This window comes from Phodopus roborovskii, unplaced genomic scaffold (assembly GCF_943737965.1).
Source record: "Phodopus roborovskii unplaced genomic scaffold, PHOROB, whole genome shotgun sequence".
Lineage (NCBI taxonomy): Eukaryota > Metazoa > Chordata > Mammalia > Rodentia > Cricetidae > Phodopus > Phodopus roborovskii.
The window spans coordinates 11,587,903-11,610,135 of NW_026126482.1; the positions used below are offsets into that span (position 1 = coordinate 11,587,903).

Consider the following 22,233-nt stretch of genomic DNA (forward strand, 5'->3'; position numbering starts at 1 on the left):
GTAATTTGTAAAATGTCGAACAAATCTGTGCTGCCTCAGAGTCACAGCATTTTCACACTGATAACCCTTAAAGTCTAAATCAGTCTCAACCTTGAGCACCTTTTAATTTGAGGGTTTGAGTTTCCTTCATGGGCTCATCTTGGTGATGGGAACATCCCTGAAATGACTTAGTTTCTTCCCAGTGTAGTGACAAAATACCCTGACCCAAGCGACTGAAGGAGAATGAGTTTACTTCAGCTCACAATTCCCAGTTACAGTACATCATAGCAGAGGAGACATAGAGGCAGGAGCCGGAGGGGGCTGCTCACGTAATAACCACAATCAGAAATGAAGATCGTTGAGTGCATGCATGCTGGTGTCTGGCTCACCTCCTCCACTCAAAGTTCAAGTCCTACTTACACTTAAATTAGACCTTCTTACATTGACAATGTAGTCAAGACAAATCCCTCCCTGAATCCTCAGACTAAGTATAATCCGGGCAATCCCTCACAAGTGTGTGCAGAGGCCTTCCTCCTTGATACTTACCATCCCAAGAACCCACAACCAGGCACACAGTAAAATCTCAAATTTCTAGCCATGAATGGGAATGACTCAAAGTCAAGAGAAAGCATTGGCTAAAAGACTAGCAGACCAGATATTATATTAAATCATTTCCCTTCTATTCTGCCTCAGGGTCATCTTACAAATGAAAATGCACGAGACCACTCATGCTTGGCAGTACAGAAGTGACTTCCTTTAGGAAACTCAGCTTTGGATATTTTGGTAGTATGCCCTTTCTCTCAAGTTTTTACCAACTCCTTCCAAGTTTGAAGACGTGGAAGACATTGATGGCTTTTTTTTCCCCTTGAAGGAAAATCTTTGCACACTAAAAATTTTATTCAATTAGACCATTTGCAATTTCCTATAATTTAGTTAAATGTACCTTGAAACTTACGCTATGATCTGAGAGAGATACAGAATGTTGAACAGTGAGCCTGCCTTCCATTCCGGGGAGATAATGTGTGGCTTTTGTTCTTTTTAAAAACATTTATTCACTCATTCACAGCCTTGTACATACTAGGTAGGAACTGTACCTCTGGGCTTCATCATGAGCCTCAGGTCCCCAGGCTGTCTGCTGCTGCCCAGAGTTGGCCTCCTTACGATGGAGCGTTCACCTCACCCCGAGGCCCCTGCGTCACCACCTCATGAACTTGAACACCTGCCTTGAGAAGTGCCCACTGTAGAGGTGGTAGGAGGCAACACATACCGCTGTTGCCATCCCATGTTCTCCGTGGTATTTTGGGGGCTCTGGCCATTCCCTTTCTTGCCTTCTGCTTTAATCAAACAATTTTGGTCTCCTTGGGACCGGGTTTGTATGTACATGTATGATGTGTATGTACACATGTGTTGAGTCAGCCTCACAAGTTGTCCCTTTGCCCCTGCTCCTAGGATATCTGGGGAAACCCGACTTTCTTCAGCGTGAGCAATAATGAAGGGTGGTTGTTTTGGGGCTCAAGTCGTGGCTCAGTTGTTAGAACACATGCCAAAAATGTGCAGTGTCTGGGGTTCCATTCCAAGCAGGATGATTAGCAGTTTGAGGCTATCATTAGGTATACATGAGAGTTTGTCTCAAAAATAAAAAACAACAGATGTTTACACATGGCTTTGCATATCATCAGAGGACCATTCTGTTCCTATCCACATTCTTTTCAACCCCTAGTGATTGTGGATCAGCCAGTGTCAGAGAAGAGGCCCTGGCCAGTGGTCTGTAGCCTGGTGATCGGAGAAGGATGAAAACTAATGATTATGACTGTTTGCCTCACTCTCCACCTGCACAGTGCATGTTCCCACATGCCCTGAGGATGCTCAGGACAGCCTCACCTTGCAGGTGTTGGTTTCTTGTGGGATTGGCTTACCCACTGTCTTGGGTCAGCAGGAAGAGACAAAGCTTTTTATCTTTTGAGGTTGGCTGTCCTGTGAGCTTGGGGATGTTTATCAGACCCCCAATATCCACTCATAAGATGCCATAACCCCTCGCCAACATTGTGACAACCCAAACTGTCCTCAGAGTTTGCTCCAGTGTACCCAGAGCCTCAGAAAGTTGCTTTAAGCTAACCCCCATGCCTTAGCAATGCATTCATTTTATCATAAAAGAAACATACAGGAGTTGGAGAGCTTGCTCAGAGGTTAGGAATGTGTTCTTCTTTATCAGGAAGACCGGAGTTTGCTTCCCACACCCTGCAGCTCACAAATGCCTGTAATCTCAGCTCCAAGGGAATAGATGGCCCCTTCTGGTGTTTGTTAGAAGGCATCAGCACACACTCGTGTGCAAGGGATCCGATAGCCTCTTCTGGTCTTAGAAGGCACCTGCACACACTCATGTGGATACATTCACAAGACACATTTGACATAATTAAAACGAATGTTTAAAACTATTTTTTAAAAGAAACAACACGTGTATTCACTTGAGAGTTTGGGAAGAGCACAAATACGTAAAGGTGGGTGGGAATCCCACACATTTGCAATCACATTGTACTTGAAATTTTGTGCCCTGTTTTTTCAAAGTATAAGGTTAAATAACCACCTTCATGTGTCACATTTTTGTATTGCACATGCTCTTGGCCACTGTCATCCCCTCCAGAGCCTGTTTGTTTAGTGTCTTAGAACATAGCTGCTGGGCTTTTGTGTGGGGTAACTAAGCAGGGCCCTTTCTTGGGACATGCTGGAGGAGTCCTGACGTATGTTTCTGGGTTGCTGCAGCCACAAAGAGGACACATGTCTACTCACTCCAGACAGGACATCAATGACAGACCCAATGACAATCCCACTAAAGGCTTCTTAGAGAATCCATGTTACTTGCATGGATTCTCTAAGAACTGAGGTTACTTGAAGGAGTGTGGGTGAGAGGTTATGCACAGGGGCCTGGGTGACCCCGCCCCCCCAGTTACATCACTGAAAAGCCACACCCCAGCATGAATGACATGATCATCGGAATTGCATAGATGGAATTCTCTCAGGTAACCTCTGACCTCTGTGTTCTCTAGTACCTCCAAGACTGTGTGTCTGGGGCAGAATCACATACAGCTGCCGAGGGCAAGAGGCAGTGATTCTTACTATTGTATCATATAATATGATATGATATGATATAATAATATAATTCTTCAGAGCAGCTGTCCACTTTGTGTTTTTGAAACTGGTCTCTCCCTGGGACCTGAGGTTGGTCTATTTGGCTGGCTGGCCAGCAGACACCAGGGATCCTCCTCACCCTACCTTTCCAGCACTGGGTTACAAGTACAAGGCACCATGCCCCCCTTTTTGGTGTGGATTCTGGGGATGGAACTCAGGTCCTGCAAGTATTTAACCTACTGAACCATCTCTTCAGCCCTGGGCACCCCCTTTTCTACTTCCTGTCCATCTTAGTTACTTTTCAGTTGCTGTGACCAAACACCATGACCAAAGCAACTTATAAAAAAAAGCATTTCCTTTGGCTTACAGTTTCAGAGGGTTAGAGTCCATGATGGCAGACCAAAGGCATGGCGGCAGGAACAGCTGAGAGCAACAGATCTACAAGTAGGAGGCAGAGAGAAGACACTGAATCTTTTGAAACTCCAGTCTCCAACAACACATCTCCTCCAACAAGGCCATGCCTCCTAATCCTTCCCAAACAGTTTCACCAACTGGCACTGGGTATTCAAACATGAGCCTATGGAGGCCGTTCCCATTCACACCATCACACATTGGAGGAACGTTGTACTTGTATTTTCACTATTTTGGCTCTTTACTTTTTGGGAGCCTGCCACCCAGCTCCCAAATAAATACACGGAGGCTTTTTCTTTCTTATGAATGCTTGGCCTTAGCTTGGCTTATTTCTAGCCAGCTCTTCTTAACTTAAATTATCCCGTCTACCTTTTGCCTCTGGGCTTTTATCTTTCTCTGTTCTATATACCTTTCTTTACTTCTTACTCTATGGTTTGCTCTATAACTGTGTGGTTGGCCCCTGTGTCCTCCTCTCGTCTGAGATTTCTCCTCCTATTATTCTCTCTGCATGCCAGTGGCGCCTATCCATTCTCCTGCCTTGCTATTGGCTGTTCAGCTCTTTATTAGCTCAATCAGGTGTTTTAGACAGGCAAAGAATCACCACAGCTTCATAGAGTTAAACAAATGCAGCATGAAAGAATGCAATGTATCTTTGCATCATTAAACAAATGTTCCATAGCATAAATGAATGTAACACCATCTTCAATTAATATCCTTTGGGAAGATGTCTTTGTGGGGCTACAATTGGAGCCAGCTGACTTGCCAGGTTCGTACCTGAGAGGGGGATGTGGATTGAGAAAGTGCAGGTAAAGACGTTAAGAGAAAGTCACAGGCTAGAGTCAGGATGGCAATCTAGTGAATACTGAACCCTCTAGTTTATTCTTCAAAATTCTTACGTACCCAACCAGAAAGGGGGGACCAGAAGACTTCTATTATCATGTATATGGGGCAAACACAGGCTTACTTCCCTTAATCATCCAGGCATTTGGTAGCCACACCTGTTATCCGGCCCTCAGGGTCAGGAGTGAACATACCTGAGCCCAAGTCTGTTGTTATTTAAATAAAATACCCACTACCAAGACCAAAATATCCTGTAGTAGCCAAGCCTTAGACTTCAGGTCTTTTGATTTACTAAGGACAGTTTTGAACTCTATGACCTTGAAGGAAGATGAAGTGGACCCATCTTTATGGGCCCCAACAAAATTCTACCACAGAATGTGATGACTCTGGTCACCTCAAAGGACCAGAGTCTCTGCCCTACTTGTTACTGGCTTAGTTCACCTTACATAGTGCCCTGGAGTATCACGCTTGGTGTTCCACGTGTCATACCTCCATTCCTTGCTAAAGCAAGTGTGGGTTTCATTTCCTATGTCTGCCATGCTTTGCCTCTTCAGCTGTTGGATCACTGGGCTGTTGCCATCTTTCGGCTGGTGTGAATGAGGCTGCTGGGAACATGAGCTTGCAAACACCTGGGTAAACCCTGCTTCTGGTGCTTTGAGATTTCGTGTCAATTTCATGTCTGATCTTTTCATGAGCTGCCATGCTTTCCCCAAAGCAGCTGCATACTTCACATTCCCTCAGGACACTGGCAAGGCTTTGAGTTCTCCCCGTCAGCATCTCACCGTGATGGTTTCGAGGCCAGTCGCCTGCTGGCGTGAGGCATGATCTCACTGTGGCCTCTACAGGGATTCTCTTTTGCATGGCTTCATTGTCCCAAAGTCCCTTTGCACATGAGTTGTCATTTGATGTCCTTTGGGTGGTGAAGTTTTTGCCCATCACTCTAAGGCAGATGTTATAGGCTGGACTTGGATATTCCAGCATACATACCTGGGGATATGAACCAGAGGCACTGCCAGCCGCAATTTCCCAGCTGTGTGAACTTAGATGGTCTCAGGTTCTCATTCAGGAAATGGATGTTTAGTCGGTCTTGTGCTGAGAGATTAATGCATGCCACTTTACCGGACAGGGCCAGGTAGCGTGTCAGTCCTGGATGCTATCATTGCTTTTACCATCTTCTTACCTCTGCCATGACATCCCTGGGTCACCAGGTTGGAAAACATCATCTTCTCATTGTTCCCACACATTTCCTGAATTCATATCTTTACCACAGGAGAAAGTATTTCTGTTTTGCCTCTTCCTCCCATGACAGTGCCTTCCAAAGCCATTTGACAAGCGATGGGTATAGCTCAGAGATGAAGTGCTTGTCTAGAGTGTGAAAGGCCCTGGGTCTGATCCCCAGTGTCACAAAATCAAACTGCACCATTCTGGTCCTCCAAACTAGGTTGCTATAATTCTCTAGCTTCAAAAATGACAATGGCTCTCTCTGATGTAGTCTGACAGCCCAGTCCTGCTGCCCAGGTCCCTTGCTCTTGTTTTCGTTCCTCTATTTTGGGTTCAAACCTTAATTCTTTGATGAGATAGCATATCTCCTGACAGCACCAACTGCAAGGGATAGGCTGAGGGACACTCACTGTCAGATACTCACTGAAGGGTTTCTACCTCAATAAGGACACTTACCTGGAAAATCATGGGATCCCTCTTAGCTCACAATATGCCTATAGCCTACAGAGTTAGTCTTCGCTACTGTGCTGCCCATAGCCTATGGTAGATGCCTGTTATGAGAGATTGTTGGCCTGGCAGGGTCTTGTGCCCTTGAGCCCCAAATAAACACACAGAGACACTATACTAATTGTGAAATTGTTGGCTGGTGGTTGGGGCTTCTTATTGGCTAGCTGTGTCTTAATTATTAACCCGTTTATATTACTCTAAGTGTTTCCACGTGGTCTCATCTTACCAGAGAAGGGTCAGGACCTCTAACACCTTTGGTGGCTTACATGGAGACTCCTGTCTGCCTACCTTTCCCAGAATTTTCCTTGTCTCCTAGCCCCGCCTATTTTCCTGCCTCATTAGCCAAACAGTGTTTTATTCATCAACCAATAAGAGAAACATATACAGAAGGACATCCCCCATCAGATGCCCTGTCCTTGAACTTCCCATGAGTGGGGGATGCAATGTACCATGCGCCTGATGTTTCTCTTCGTCTTGTCTGTGGCCTTCCTTCCTGATGACTCTTTCTCCCAGACTTTGCACATTCACGCTTCCCTTTCAATGGCTTCGCCCATTGTGTATGATTCCTTATTGTTCACAGAACACTCTACAACTGTCTGAGAACAGAGTCAGTTGTCCTTGGCTTTTCCTGGCCCACTGGGCCTGATGGCCTGTGACTGATAGCTAGGGGCACACACCCAGGGCAGTGGCCTCTATTGCAAGTGCATCTGGTGTCTCTGTTGTCAGCAGTTTGTTTTCCTCAGCCTTGTAGCACAGTTGCTAAAGTCAATTATTTTTAATTCCTTTAAATGTTTCAATTGCATTTTGCTTATTTATTTAATGTGTGTGTGTGTGTGTGTGTGTGTGTGCATGCATGTGTATATGCATACATGTGGAGGTCAGAGGTAAACATTAGATGAGTGTGTCTTCCTCTATCTATCTCCTCATTATTATTATTATTATTATTATTATTATTATTATTATTATTATTATTATTCTGAAACAGGATCTTGGCTAACCTGGCTGGTCTAGAACTCACAAAGATCCACTTGCCTCTGCCTCCTGAGTTCTGGAATTCAAGGCAGGTATTGCCACGCCCAGCCGTCTACCTTATTTTGTGACACAAGGTCTTCTACTGAACCTGTAGCTCACTGATTACCCTAGACTGGATGGCAGGTAAGCACCAGGGACCCTTCTATCTCTGTCTCCCCAACAATGGGATATCAGGCATGTGCCACCAGATCCAGCTTTTGTACGGGTTTTGGCCACCTATCTCAGATCTTCATACTTTTGCCAAAACCATCTTATCAACTGAGCTATTCCCAGGCCCATAGTGGGATTTTTAATTATCTGTAATCTCCAATCAGAGCCTCGAATCCCCTGTTGTATTTAAAGGAGACCTCATCTACCAGACTCCACACATATCTATCTGGCTATATTTCTGTTCATTTTATTTCCATCCACCCATGCATCTGTCTCTCACACAAAGTGCCTTCCTGTTCTGGCATTGTACAGCCATGTGTATTGTCTGGAAGAATGCACTCCCCCTCATTTTTCCTCCTTGTTATTTTTCAAAATGCCTTCACGTTGTTTTAAAATTTCTAAGGTAACCTGGATGGCTGTGATGGCTGGGTGTAGGTCTACACCAGTGTTAGAGCTAACTTCTTGTGCCTTTGGAGGAAAGTGGGATGGACTGGGATGAATAAATGAGCACCTGTAGGTGAGGTAAGGTCTGTGCCTGGTACCATCAGAGGCATGAAGAGATGCTGCTTGCTGGTCCTGATGAGGGTGCTCAGGGTGTGTGTGTGTGTGTGTGTGTGTGTGTGTGTGTGTGTGTGTGTGTGTGTGTGAGAGAGAGAGAGAGAGAGAGAGAGAGAGAGAGAGAGAGAGAGAGAGAAAGAGAAGCATTCTCCCTTTCGCTTTCCCACAGGGTCCATATCTCAAGCTGTCCTCAAACTCACCATGCAGGAGGGATGACTTACGGCTCCTGATCCTCCTGCCTTATCCTCTCAGTGTGGGATGACAGACATGCATCACCAGGCTCAGTTTCATATGGTGCTGCAGATCGAACCTGGGGCTTTGTGCAGCCTCAGCAAGTGCTGTAGCATCTCAGCTGTCTTCCTAGTACTTGAGAATGGGTTTAAAGGCAAGGCGTGGGAGTTCAGTTTGCCCCAGGAGCTGGGGGAGTGAGGAAGCTCGCTGAGTGCATTCTCAGCACACGGCTCACCCTGGCCAGCTGCACTCTATGGTGTCCCAAATGGACTCTGGCCCAGGCTACCCCTCCCATTGGCTGTGGACCTGGGGTGGGACAAGCTATTTGCTTCCTCACTCCAGGAGGGGCTGGTTGCAGAGTAATAGGTGAACCGGATGGTCACTTCCTCCAGGGTCTGGCCTTTCCTACTCTTCAGAAGAATCTTCAGGACTCAGAAAAACTGAGTTTTGGAGGATGGGTATAGAGTCAGTTTGACTCCATCCATATCGTGTGGTTATAGAAAGAGCGTTTCAGTCCTTTTGAGTTTATTTGTCCTAGTTGAAAATGCTTTGTGTCCTGGGCATTCTAGGCTGAGGCTCAGGGAGGTGGTGCATAAACGCAGTCTTTCTCTGAGCCCCTGCCCCCAGCTCTCCTTCACCCTGAAGGGCTGGGCAGAGCTCAGCCAGGATCTACTCCCCCATCTCACTGCCTCACTCCAAGCTGCCTTCACATGCCGCCCGCCCTCCTCAGGGAGCTTCCTGGGAAGTTTACTTGGCAGTTTTTAGGATTCCATTTAAGCTTCCTTTAGGGATGCCTTTGTCCCTTTCCCTCCCCAACTCAGCTAGTGGCACGTCCCTTGTATGTTCAATAGAGATGCCCAAACATGGACTGAGAGGTCAGAGGTGGGGGGGGGCACACACAGAGCGTTGCAACACCTCTCACTGGAGGCACACCCTGGCATGATAGGCAGGCACTGTCGTGGGACCAGAAAAGGGCACTGGAACTTTCCACATTGCTAATAGCGTTGCCCACATAAATGCCACCAGGCTTAGATGGTTGGGAGACTGGTCAATGCTGTGCGTAAGTAATGAATAAATCAGTACTTTATCTCTTGTCTTGCAGATGCTGGCTGCCTCCAGAGGGCCTGGGCTGGGTCCACACCTGGGATCTGTGGACTCCAGGTGCCCTCAGAATTTTCTCGGTGCTTTTTGTCCCACATATTGCTTGTGACATGGTCCCTCATCTTCTTGATTTCTACTTTCTCTGGTCCCCTTTCCCCCCCCCCTTATCATTTCTGATGTTGCTGGATGCATACATTTCTGCACTGTACCTCATATTAAAGATTTGTTGTTGTTGTTGTTGTTGAATGTGATTATTAATTTTGGTTGTAAATTCGATACATCTGGAAAACAGGAACCTCAATTAAGGAATTGCCTCCAGTAGATAGTCCTGTGGGCATCTCTGTGAGGTTGTTATTATTATAGTCCTGTGGGCATCTCTGTGAGGTTGTTATTATTATAGTCCTGTGGGCATCTCTGTGAGGCTTTTTGTTTTTATTTATTTTTGACTGCTAATTGCTGCAGGACAGCCCCCAGCACACCGTGGCAATACCATCCCTATGAAGGTGGGCTTGAGTTACCTAAAAGATATAGTTGGATGCGACTCTGGGAGTATGCCAGCAAGCAGCATACCTCCATGGTTTCTGTTTCAGTTTCCTACCTTGATTTCCTTTCTTGGCTTCCATGATGGAATATAACCTGTCGGGTAAAATAAACCCTTTCCTTCCCAAGGTGCCTTGGCCTTGATATTTATTGAGTGCAGGATTTTCATTTTGTTTTCGAGATTGATTTTAGTGTGTGTGTGTGTGTGTGTGTGTGTGTGTGTGAGTATGTACACATGAGCAGGTGTGCCTGTGGAGGTCAGAGGCATTGGGTTCCCTGAAGCTAGAGTTACAGGTGGTTTTGCGTCACCTTGACATGGGTACTGGGAACCCAATCAAATCCTCTGGAAGAGCAGTACCTTCATGTGTCTGCTAGTCATCTCTCCGCCCCAGGAAACTAAGTCCCAGCTCTGGTTCTGTCGGTGACTACCTGAGTGTTTGTTCAGCTGAGGTAAGGATGTCTGGAGTCACTGGGTACCCGTGACTGTACCTGTTCCTGGCCTGGAAAGATGTCTGTTCACAGTGGAGTAAAGCAAGTGTTTCAGGGTCACCCCAAAACATCGACACAACATCTCCAGTGCTGTTTTGTTTTGGGTATATAGTTTCCCCCATCTCCACCCCAGGCTCCTGCTTTTAAACACCTGGTAGCATCCAGTTGGTTCTGTTTTCTTAGAGGGATGGAGCCTTGTGGTAGGAAGTAGGTCACTCTGGGCTGCTTGAAGCTTTACACCGGACTCAGTTGCTATCTACTCTGTTTCTTGACTGTGAATATACTGTGACCTACCAGCCTTGGGCCCTGGCAACAATGATGGGCAGCAACCCCCCCCAAACTATGAGTCTGAATAAGCCCTTCTCTCCTTAAGTTGTGTCTTCTCAAGTGTTTGATTGCAGCAATGAGTCAAATAACTAATATAGGGAAATAATAAACTATCAATAAATCACTTTTAGTAACATATGCCTACATATGGACTTACTACTATCTCCCTACGATTGTTTTGAGATTATGTATTTGGGGATAATATAATTGTTATGATAATGTTATAATTGTTCTGAATATATGTGTGGTGTCTGGAGCCAGCATTAGATGCCAGAAGTTTAAAGTTTATAATTCATCCCTACCCTCCCTCCTTATAAGTGATGGTTGGTTTAATTGCCGACTTGACACAATGTAGATCATCTGGGGAGACAGTCTCAATGGGGGATTGTCTAAATAAGTTGATCTGTGTCTATGTGTAACGAGTTTTCCGCCTCCCGACGCCCGGTCTTGTCCCGACGCCCGGTCTTGTCCCGACGCCGCGCCGCCAGCCCCAAATAATACACAGACTCTGTATTTGATACAATGCTGTTGGCCCGGTTACTTGTTTCTTATCGGCTAGCTCTGCCTTAATTATTAGCCCATTTCTGCTGATCTATGTATTTCTCTTACCGGGGAGCCGGCGGCATACTGCTTTCTCCAGACTCTCCATCTTGACTCGTCCTTACTACTTCCTATTTCCTCCTTGTCTCCTAGTCCCTCCTATCTTCCTTTCCTATTGGCCAACAGTGCTTTATTATTAACCAGTATGAGAAACATACAGAATGACCTCTCCCATCAGCTATGTCTGTGGAGGCTGTCTTGATTGTGTTAATTGATGTGGGAAGACCCCACCCACTGTGGGTGGTACCACTCCCTGGGCTTGGGTGCTCTGTGAGCTGAATAATAACACAGTTGCACCATTTCTCTCTGTTCTAACTGTGGGTGCATTAGGATGAACTGGTTTAAGTTCCTGCCTTTTTTATTTCCCTGTTATGATGGAGTGTAGCCTGGAGTTGTGGGCTAAAATTAACCTTTTTCCCCTAAGTTGCTTTTTGTCAGGGTATTATAACACAGCAACATAAATAAAGCTAGGACTAGGTATATTCTGTGCTGTGTGGTCTGACTCTGCCTTTGTCTGTGACCTCTGCTGTCTTTGTGCGAAGGAAACCCCACTGGTAGAATTGCTGTGGACAAAGGCAGGTGGGGAAAGGTCATGGGGGTGTCTCAATTAGCCTGGCTAGTGGAGGACTCCAAAGCCCTAGCTGCCACATTATATAGAAATTGAACACAGTGGAAAAGACTGTGCTTAGTCAGGTGACTGCAAAAGGGACTTTTGTCTGGTAGAGACTGGCATTGAGCACCGAAGAACATTGTCAGCACCCTGGACAGAGCCTCCACAGGGCCCCTCTTCACTTTCTTCCAGGCTGCTTTCTACCCACACTGCCATTGAACTTAGGTTTCTCAGGTATCATCATGTCCACCCTCCTCCCCCCAGGGCTCACACTCAGTCTAGACCCCAGCTATCCAATCCTCTACTTCTGTGCCTCTACAGCCTCACCTTGCCTCTGAAATCCTCTTATGCCCCCCACCCTCTGTCTTGTCTCCACATACAAGCCCTAGTGGTGCTCAGCACTTCCTTATTTTATGACCCTATGTTGTTTCAATTCAGAATTAACTAAAAATATTCTTAGGACATTTTTGGTAGGATATTGGCTGCTCACCTATCAGATGAATCCCATTTCATGTCCCACGATTGTCAAGTATCTCCTGTCATCTGCTCTGTCAGAACAGCTTTACCTTTCTCCTCATTTTGATGGGACATTCACAAACCCCTTCTGTAGAATATCTTCTCTCTCACCCTGTAGTTTTTACGTAGGTGCATCCATGACTGTCTGAGTTTAGGTTCCTGCTGTGTCCACTCACGACATTCACAGCTATGACACCCACCTCCTTGTCCTACTTGCTGGAACTTGCTGACCTGGCACATGCACAACAATAGATCAGATTGAGAAGCTTCCTATGCTTGCAAGAACAATTTGTGATTGCTTGTCTGAAATCCCTCTGTCTCTGGACTTAGCTTTGTCCACTGGGCTTATGACCGGTTTCCTTTCAAATTATTTTGAGATGATTGTCTCTTGAGTTGCCTAGATTTTTATTTTGATGCCACTGTTGGCATTAATATTTCCATTTATGATATATCACTCTCATATCAAACTTTCACTCAAAGATTATTAAAAATAATTCTTCCTGAGTTTCTTTAATACTTTTGTTATTTAAAAATCACAACAGCTTCTACTTGTGATCCACCAAGAGTTGATTTACATTTGAGGCATGAACTAGAAACTAAATTTACCCTGGAGTAACTGTTCATCACTCTGTGTGTGTGTCTCTGCACGTGCGTGCGTGCGCGCGCGTGTGCATGTGCTCGCATGAGCATGCACATGGATGTGAACTTAACTTACCAAGTTCCATGTATTTAATTTTTTGTTGTTCTTTCCCCTACTTAAATATAATTTGAAGAGGGAAGAAATCACCCTACTTTTCTACTGTTTTTGTTTTTTTTTTTTTGATTCACACTGAAAAGTATCTGTGCAAGCATGGACACATGCTTGTTATACATGTATGTATAAATATGCAGGCATGCCTGTGAGTGTTTATGCAAAGTGCAGTTCTAAAGTTCTTCACTGGCAAGAATGAGCATCACCTGTGAGAGGTGCTGCCATATTGATGAGGACGTAGGCCTGAGTGGAGAAATACAGTGCAATCATAAACCTGAAGGTTAACATTTTGGCAGGGTTGTCTCTGGTAGCGTTCAGATGACTGCAGAGTTTGCCAAATGTTCCATTTTCGTATTAGTGGAGTGCTGAGGTCAGGATTTAGCTTCTCAAAATTGGGTTGTACTGAGTGGAATGCTAAGAAGCAATCTCTGTTATTAAAAACAGCAAAATTGGTACCTGGGTTCCAAAAAGGGATTAAATGGAATTACACGAAACTAAATTATTGCTAAATGAACAAACTGAGACAGTACTGCTCACCAAAACAGCCAGGAAGGAAATTGAGAATAGCTCCATTTAAAATTAGACCTTGGAGTTAAAGTAACTAATTTCAGACATCTAAATATTGCTGTTTTTAATGGTGTGTCATTTCTATTTCAAACAGAAATAGACGCTGTCTCTGGCTGAAATAAGGATTTGTGCACACAAGTGATCACGTGAGCTTCAGAAACAATTCCGAGGCTGCTCTAAGGCGGCATACTTTTCTGAAAAGCATGTTGATTTGAGGACCTCGGGAGAATCTTCTGAGAGCTCACAGGGGTGTCCATGGGGCTCACACACCATGTGTGACTGTGCTCTGGGAACTTTATGGCTCTCCCTGAGAGGACTTTTCTGTCTGTAATGTGCCAGGCTGTTCCCTTCCCCTGACTACTGATGATCCTGTCTCTCCCTGGAGTACAAACCAGCTGCAAAGGGCTAGTGGCTGACTAAGTTATATTTCTTCTAGTGGGAATCCTTTTGGAGAACTGTTTATGAAACTCTTGATTTCCTATACTTTTCCATGTTGGTGGGCAGCAGAAAAAAAACTCTAGGAATGACTGGGGTATTGAAAGAATTTTGTACATGTCATCTCTTTAGCTTGTTGTGGTCATCAGAGATGTAGCTATTTTGTTGAGCTAAATCCATCTCTTAGTAAATATAATGCAGAAGTTCTAGGTGATCTGATGCCCTCTTCTGGCCCCTGTGGGTGCCTACATACATGTCATGCACACACGCATACTCTCATATAAACATATGTTTACATACATTTAAGACTAGCTAAATAAAAAACAACCAGGCATGGTGGTCCATGTGTTCAGTCTCAGTGTGGGGAGGTGGAGATAGGAATGTATCTGGGATTCATTAACCAACCGGTCTACAGAATTAGTACATTCCAGGCCAGGGAGAGACCCTGTCTTGGAGTCTTGAGACACTGTCTTGAGTGACAACACCCAAGGCTAACGGCAGACCTCTGCACGCATCCGCACAAACGTGCAAAATTATACAGGTAAGGGACTAGGGAGACGGTTCCCTGGGTACGAGTGCATACTGTCCATGCGGAGGACACAGTTTGATTCCCAGAACTCATGATGGGCAGCTCACAACCATGCATAACTCTGGCTATTGGGGAGATAATTGACCCCTTCTGGCACTTGAGGGTACCTGCACTCACATCATCACATATACACACATAATTAAAACTCACTTTAAAATACTGAACAGATTAAAACAGATATTGAGACTTAGCATGCTCCTATAAAAGGACATCATAGGTGCTGGCGAAATGATTCAGCAGATAGAGTGTTTGCTGTGCAAAAGGAGAACCCAAGTTCAAATGCTCTGCACCCATTAAACAAAAACTAGGCTTGTTTGCACATGTCTGTAACACCCTTGCTGTTGGGGGAAGTGTGGAGGCAGGAGGATTGCTGGGTGTTACTGGCTGCCTGCCTAGCTCCAGATTCAGCGAGACACTTTGTATCAAAGGAATAAGGTGGAATTTTGTGAACAGGATACCTAGCACCATTCTCTACTCTCTACATGTATGCAGGGGTATGCACATTCATATACATGTAGACACACACATTAACTCATTAATTAAAAAGGACAACACACCCGTGTTCCAAAAGCAAACAAGGAATTTGTTTTGAGCTGATTTTAGATGATGGTACATATTTGATCATTTTTGATAGAAGCCAAGTTATTTGGCTATTATACAATAAACAGGAGCAGCCTTGTCATCCCAAACATCTGCTCTGGCTTCACTTTTCCAGGCCAGGATGACTCATACTGTGCAGGCTTCCTGGCGCCCGAACTGTCAAAAACCCATTTCCCTCCCTTCTCTCCACACCGCGTCAAATGGCAAACATGAAGCTCGCCTCCATGGTCGCTGCCCTAATTTGACAAGGACATCTCCTAAAGAGGTTGCATTGTGATCGTGATTGTCTTTCAGCTGGATGGTAGACATTAATTGTGAGGAGTGTTCCACCTGGGGAGTGGCTGTCTGTCTCTAAGGAGCCATTGTCTTTTCTTCATTCAGCCCATCTCTTGACCCGGTTTGTTTATATTTTCCGATGTTCTTGCAATATTTCCCCCCTCTTTATGTGGGAGTTGAGGAGTTTTTCCAGCTCCTTTAGGCATTGCTGATTTGAAGCCACCTCCAGCCCTTCTCCCAGTCATTTTCACTTATAGTGAGTCACAGTGTTGAGCACTGGGTACTTTCAAGGTCACTGGAGTTGCCATCATAGCCTGCCACGCCTGCTTTTAAACCTCTGCAGCGTCCTTGCCTGGACTGTTCTTTATTCCAAGTTCTGCAGCCCCCATAGGGTAAGACTCTATAAGTGCCCCCATACTGGGCACTCCTATCCCTTGACTCAGGACAATGCCTGGCATGTAGAACTAACTGCTCAATCGATACTGGCCTGCGCATCTGCCCTGCACACTGTCTCATCATTGTATCATGGAGCTCCCTTTATCCTCTTAGACTCTCTGAATTTTTAAAAATACAACAGTTCCTTGACTTTTAGACCCACTGCAAATTAAAATTATTGTGGAGAATACACTGAATGTATAGACTATGATAGAGCATGCAAGCTTGGTGGAGGGCCTTCAGTGTTGCTGGTGTCTGCTGCTGACCATGGTGCTGACTGGGAGCTGAAGCCTGCTGATGCCCAGCTCCCAGAGAGGGTCCTGAGGATGGAACCACGGGAAATTATATTAAAGTGAGCCCAGCACAGGAAGATAAGTGCCATGTAATATCTATCTCATATGTAGAAGCTGTAAACAGTGGCTTGAGTATAGAAAATGATTCCTAGAGGTCAGGGATGGTGTGTGTGTGTGTGTGTGTGTGTGTGTGTAGTATGTGTTATGGAAGATGGGTTAAGGAAGGCTGGACTTGATCAGTACGTGTTATGTGCTATACATTGTCCTACCATGATATGAACAGTGAATGCATATTTACCAAGAATTGAAATATTCTAGAACTTGAAACTTAAAAAGAAAAATTAGACTCGAAAAATCGAAGTATGATTTCTACTGAATATGAATCAATTTCACACTATCATAAATCCAGAAAATCCTAAGCTGAGTGATAAGCCAGGGACGGTCTGTCTGTATCCATTCATTTATTTTTATTTTTTGAGGCACGGTCTCATGCATCCCAGGCTGGTCTCAAACTTACCATTTGGGTGAGGATGACGTTGAACCTCTGGTCCTCTTACCACTACTAGGATTATTGGTGTGCACTACCAAACCTGGCTTTGTGAGGTGCTGGGCTCTAGAAGTGTTGGGTGAGCACTCCACCAATGGGCTATAGCCCCAGCTTGCTGGCTGTGTTTAAAACTGCAGAAGCTGGGAGTCAAACAGTGAGCATCAAGTTTCCTCCAGTGACCTTTGAACCCACTTCAGAAGGATCTCAGCGAGCTGCTGTGGCTGGAAGGCTTGGTCCTAGTGCTTTGACCAAAAAGAGCATTTTGAAAGACATAATGGTTGCCACAATTAAAAAGTAAACATTGGGGAGGGTGCATATCAGGTGATGATTAAAAAAAAAAAAATGAAACCTCGGTTAAATGTAAAAGAAAAAGAAAAAGGAACTGTGGCATTGACCGTGGTGCCACCGCACTAAGAAAGACAGAATATGGCAAGAGTTTTAAGATGACCTGCCAGTGCTTGGCTTAATTCTGCTTGCTGGAGGAGAGGCACTTGGAGGGCCAATTTTCTATGCTAAAATAAGCAGGCAGTTATTTCCTCTGGACCTTTGAGTGCAGACTATCTGAGTTGTATAACTCTGACTGGCATGTAATAAATTGAATCTCTTCCTGCCCTCAGGGAAGCCATCAGCCGTGTCTGCGAAGCTGTGCCAGGTGCCAAAGGAGCCTTCAAAAAGAGAAAGGTACTGTTGCCCTCACTGTGTGTCTGTCTCCTCCTTTGCGTCCTCTTAGGGCCATACTCAATGTCTTCAACCACGTAACTGTACGCTGTCTTCTTACAATGACTTGGACCTTGTCTTTTTTTTGGGGGGGGCACTCAGCTAAGGCTACAACATCCTGCCCTGTCTCTCTCAAGCGAATATTGTAGATAGTTATGTGGCTTACATCCTGGAGACAGTGATACCCATCAACTCCTGGGGGAGCATCCCCTGAAGCCCATTACATAACATGAATTCATCTACTCCTAACAGCTCATGTGGCAGCTGCACAGCAGTACATGCCAGCAAATGCTTAAGAACTGGGCTCTAGGGTTGGGAGGGGGACCTTGCATCTGTAATGATGCCAATTACTATGGTGTAAATACATCCACATGAGTCAAGTTTCAATTCAAGGTCCCTGGAAAGAGTGAGGAAGAACCACACAGCAGCTCCTTACTGTGTTGTAATTTCTTTAGGCACAGCAGATGGGGCCTGAAGTGCCCAGGTTCACATGGTATGGGACCAGGTAGCAAAACAGCCAGGACTCAGGAAGTATTTCCCACCTTTAGATGTCATCTATGTGGTTGTGAGTTTATGTACCTTAACCTTCAGTAATAACTGTGCTTAGTGGCCAGCTCCCAACACTTCTCAAGGTATAACAAATGGCTTTCCTGAGCTGGCTCAGCCATGTCCCTGGAAAGCCCTGTGTTATAGATGGCAAAAATTGAAGCTTCAGGCTGAGAAGTCCCAGTGTGAATAGGAGCCGGGGCCATGGTCAAGCCAGACCACCTGCTCCAGAGGTTGGGTGTTCAACTACACTTCTAGAACTTTCCATCTAATATATGGAGGGGGAAATGTCTGGGGTCTGGGGAGACAGCTCAGCTGACAAACATGAAAACCTGAGTCTGTATCCCCAGCATCCATATCGAAAGCCTGGCATGGCAACACATGGCTATAACCTCAGTGCTGGAGAAAGAGACAGGCTGGTCCCGGGGCTTGCTCAGTAGCCAGGGTTGTGGAATTGGTATGTTCCAGTGTCTTTGTCTCCAAATATAAGGTAGAGAATTTTAGAGGAAGACCACCGATGACCTTAAATCTCTACACGTGTGCACACATCTGTGCACAGGTGCGTGCGCGCATGCGCACACATATTTATGACAATAAAAAGAAGGAAATGTTTAATTAAGTCATCTCTCCCATTAAGTATCTAAGAAATAACTAACTCAGCACCCACAATCACTTTTGTCTACCTAGAAGGGGTTTGTGGGAAAGCACACCATACATCTGCCCCATGCTGGGCTTCCACATTCCAGACGGTTTTGGCTCCAAGTCACTTCTGTCTTCAGAACTGGGGACATTTGTAAACCTAAAGGGCAACTGGGCCTGGGACACAAAACTCTGCAGCTCGGGTTATGTGATGGCCAGTACCCTGGGAGTCTGTGAACCAAGTAAAGCTCCCAAATCTTGAACACAGGAAGCAAGGTGTCCCTTGGGAACAGCAAGGAGGGCCACCATCTCTCCAAACAGGTGGTCCCATTTGGTCTTGTGGTTCCCATGTTTTCCTCTTAGTGCCAATAGACGGAGGTAATAGCAACTTTCCAGGCTGTGCCCACATGCATTTGACCTGACTCTCACACAGGAGGAAGGGTTCTCTAAAGGGCCTTTTTGAAGTGTTAAATAAAAAGAAAAGGGAAAAACATGGCATGGCAGGGATCCTAAAGGAAATAGCATCTATCTGGGAGGCAAAGAGCTACAGTTTGGGGATGCCAAACCAGGGCAACCCCCAGAGGTAAGTTCAGCAAAGGTTTAGTCTTTTAAAATAGAGACTTTCTATTAAACGTTGTCTTTGGAGACAGTTCATTGGCTGGGCAGGCACCCTAAACTGCAAATGCATTCTGATTGGTTCATTAACTAGGCTACTATCCACTGAGAGGTTGGTGTTCAAGGCCAGCCAGCAGGTCCGGATTTGGCCTCTTATCTGAGTCCCAGAACATTCTGTAGGTCTGAGCTTCAGCAGAGGGATTTAACCTTCCTGGTTTAGACAGCCTTCAATGCTGCATTTTCTCTCCTAGTGGATTAAAGAACTGTGCGGCTGGTTAGGAGCTATTTGGCATAGTGAGCAGAGGATGTTGTAAACAATGGACAGTGTGACCAGGAGAGGGCTTCAGTGTATGCCCAGAGATCTGTGGGACACAGCAGCCCTGCCCAGGCTCTAGGCTGTCAGATTCTAGTGGGACTGTCCAGGCGATCCCCTAACAGGGAGCTGCTTTTGACAAGGATTCCCTTTAGTACAGAGCCTTGTGATCCTGTGAGGTTGCTCCTGAGCCTTGGTGCTGTCCATCTTTCACTCCCCTAAGAGACAGTCTGAGTCTCAGAGTTCACAGACAAGGTTAGGATGTCTGCAAAGCTGTGATGTCCCTGCTGTATGGTTTCTGCAGGTTGACATCTAAGACCCAGGAGACACCACCATATGGTCAAGGCAGCCAGGAAGATGAGGAGGAGTTCTCCCCCAGAACTTAGATATTAGGCATTTATAATTTCATACCTCATATTACTGGATGTGCATATTGGCATGGGCTCTTATTTTCCCAGCAACTCCATTTTACAGCTGTCTGTCTGCTGGCACCTCAGTGGGTAGGAGCAGTCAGTGAGAGTCTGTGCTGACATCTCTGCTTCCCCCCTTTCAGACAGTTTGGGTCAAAAGCTAAAATATCTGCCTTGGATTTCACAGCCTCCGAGTAAAACGCTGTCCAGCATCCTGGGGAAGAGTAACCTCCAGTTCGCTGGGATGAGCATCTCCTTGACCATCTCCACCGCCAGCCTGAATCTGCGCACTCCTGACTCCAAACAGGTGTGAGGCTGTCCAGGCCTGAGGGTGGGCATCCCAGGGGCTTCCTCCTCAACTTACTGAGCCCATGCGGAACCTGCTTGGCCACTTTGACAATCCACCCACAGATGGATGAGTAGTTCTCTGGAGCTCCGCTCCAAATGATGTCCGTTTGGTTGGTGCATTTGTCATATAAAGAAATGGTAATGTCTCTGCAAATATCTTGATGTCTGCCCTTGTTTTATAGCCACACTTTATCAGTTTTATGGGCCACATTTTAATCTTAGCCTGCTTGGGGTGCATAGTGTGCTGTGGTTTTATAGACAGGAGTTTTCTTCCTTATGGCTTCTTATGTTGGAGCCTCCTATAGTCCATCCCATCTCAGGGTTGATGAGCTGTGTGTAGCTATAGTGTAGACTGGGTGGATTGACTCAGTCAGCATAGCCACACCCATAAAGACAAATTCTCGGTAGGATGGCTGTACTTCTGTGTGCTGACTATGTTCTAGGCCAGTCTGTCTGTCTGTCTGTCTGTCTGTCTGTCTGTCTGTCTGTCTATCTATCTATCTATCTATCTATCTATCTATCATCTATCATGTATGTATTTATGCATGTATGTATATATGGATGTATATATATCTATCTATTTACCTATCTACCTACCTATCATGTATATATGCATGCATGTATATATAGATAAATCTATATCTATGTCCTATCTATTATGTATGTATATATGCATGTATGTATATATGGATGTATCTATATCTATCATTTATCTATCTACCTATTATGTATGTATATATGGGTGTATCTATATCTATTATTTATCTATCGTCTATCTATCATGTATGTGTGTATGTATGCGTGTATGTATATATGGATGTATGTATATCTATCTATCATCTATCTGTTATGTATGTATGTATGCATGTATGCATATATGGATGATATCTATCATCTATCTACCTACCTACCTACCAACCATCTATCCCCGAGATGTAGAGACAAATAAGTTAGGTTTAATGTACAAATGAGAAATAGACCAGGGACTTGTTGAGACATAACTGACTACAACTTCTTATTTTACCCTTTTGTCTTCCAGGATCCACTGATACCCCTTGTCTTTTCCTATTATTTTCTAAGGGTTGGACTAACCAGTTCTTGAGGCTGTGGATCTGGGTTGTCTAACCAGCCTAACCTCGCCCAGGCTGCCTTAAGTTGAGCTCCAGTTGCTCATGGAGGCTGGCACATTAGGCTCTAGCTAGCCACGCAAACTGGAACCTGGTCTCTATGCACATGGGCCATTCATCTCTAGGGGCCCCTGAGCTGCAACTCTCCTCCTTCCTTGCTCATTTTCTCCTTACAAAGAAGGTTCAGTGAGGATAATGCTAGCATAGCTGGTCCCGAGTCCCTGCTCTACCTTGGTATGGTCCAGGTTGGGTCTAGTTAGGTGTCCAGTTCTTATCCCCCTGCCATGTATTAGGCTGGTCTATGTGCAGTTTTCCCAGCACCCAGCGGCTGCTGCCTAGGGTGATACAGGACAGTCCACATCATCAGTAGACCATGATTGTGCCTTTCCTGTTTCCCGTGTTTAGGTCCCCACTGTAGCAAATAGAGAAAGCAAAAGCCCTGCCTTCTCCACCCAGGGAGCAGACAAACAGCACACACTCCATGATGCTGAGGTCCAAGTAGAAGGGTAGGACAGAAACCCACAGAGGGAAAACATGCTACACCAGGGTTCTCTGGGACAGGAGGGAGGGCGGGAGGTAGCTAGGTAGGTCGCGCGGTCTCCGCGACAAGCGGGGAGAGAGAGAGGGAGGTGCCAGACTGGCCACTCTGGGCCCTGGACCTTGGCAAAAGGGGCACGGCTTGCGTTGGCCGGGAATCGAACCCGGGTCAACTGCTTGGAAGGCAGCTATGCTCACCACTATACCACCAACGCCCTTACACCAGGGTTCTCAACCTTCCTGCTGCAGC

General features: G+C 45.5%; 1 protein-coding gene and 1 non-coding gene across 2 annotated transcripts in view; one reads left to right on the top strand and one right to left on the bottom strand.

The window, feature by feature from the left end:
* Nucleotides 1–22,233, top strand: part of Shc3 (SHC adaptor protein 3) — a 144,272-nt gene that overhangs the window by 67,377 nt on the left and 54,662 nt on the right. The window contains exons 3-4 of the mRNA XM_051194291.1: nucleotides 17,349–17,412; nucleotides 20,159–20,278. Coding sequence (XP_051050248.1) covers nucleotides 17,349–17,412; nucleotides 20,159–20,278 — 184 coding nt within the window. The remainder of the gene's footprint in view (nucleotides 1–17,348; nucleotides 17,413–20,158; nucleotides 20,279–22,233) is intronic.
* Nucleotides 22,127–22,198, bottom strand: Trnag-ucc (transfer RNA glycine (anticodon UCC)). The gene has a single exon. It is a non-coding gene; the product is annotated as a tRNA-Gly (tRNA).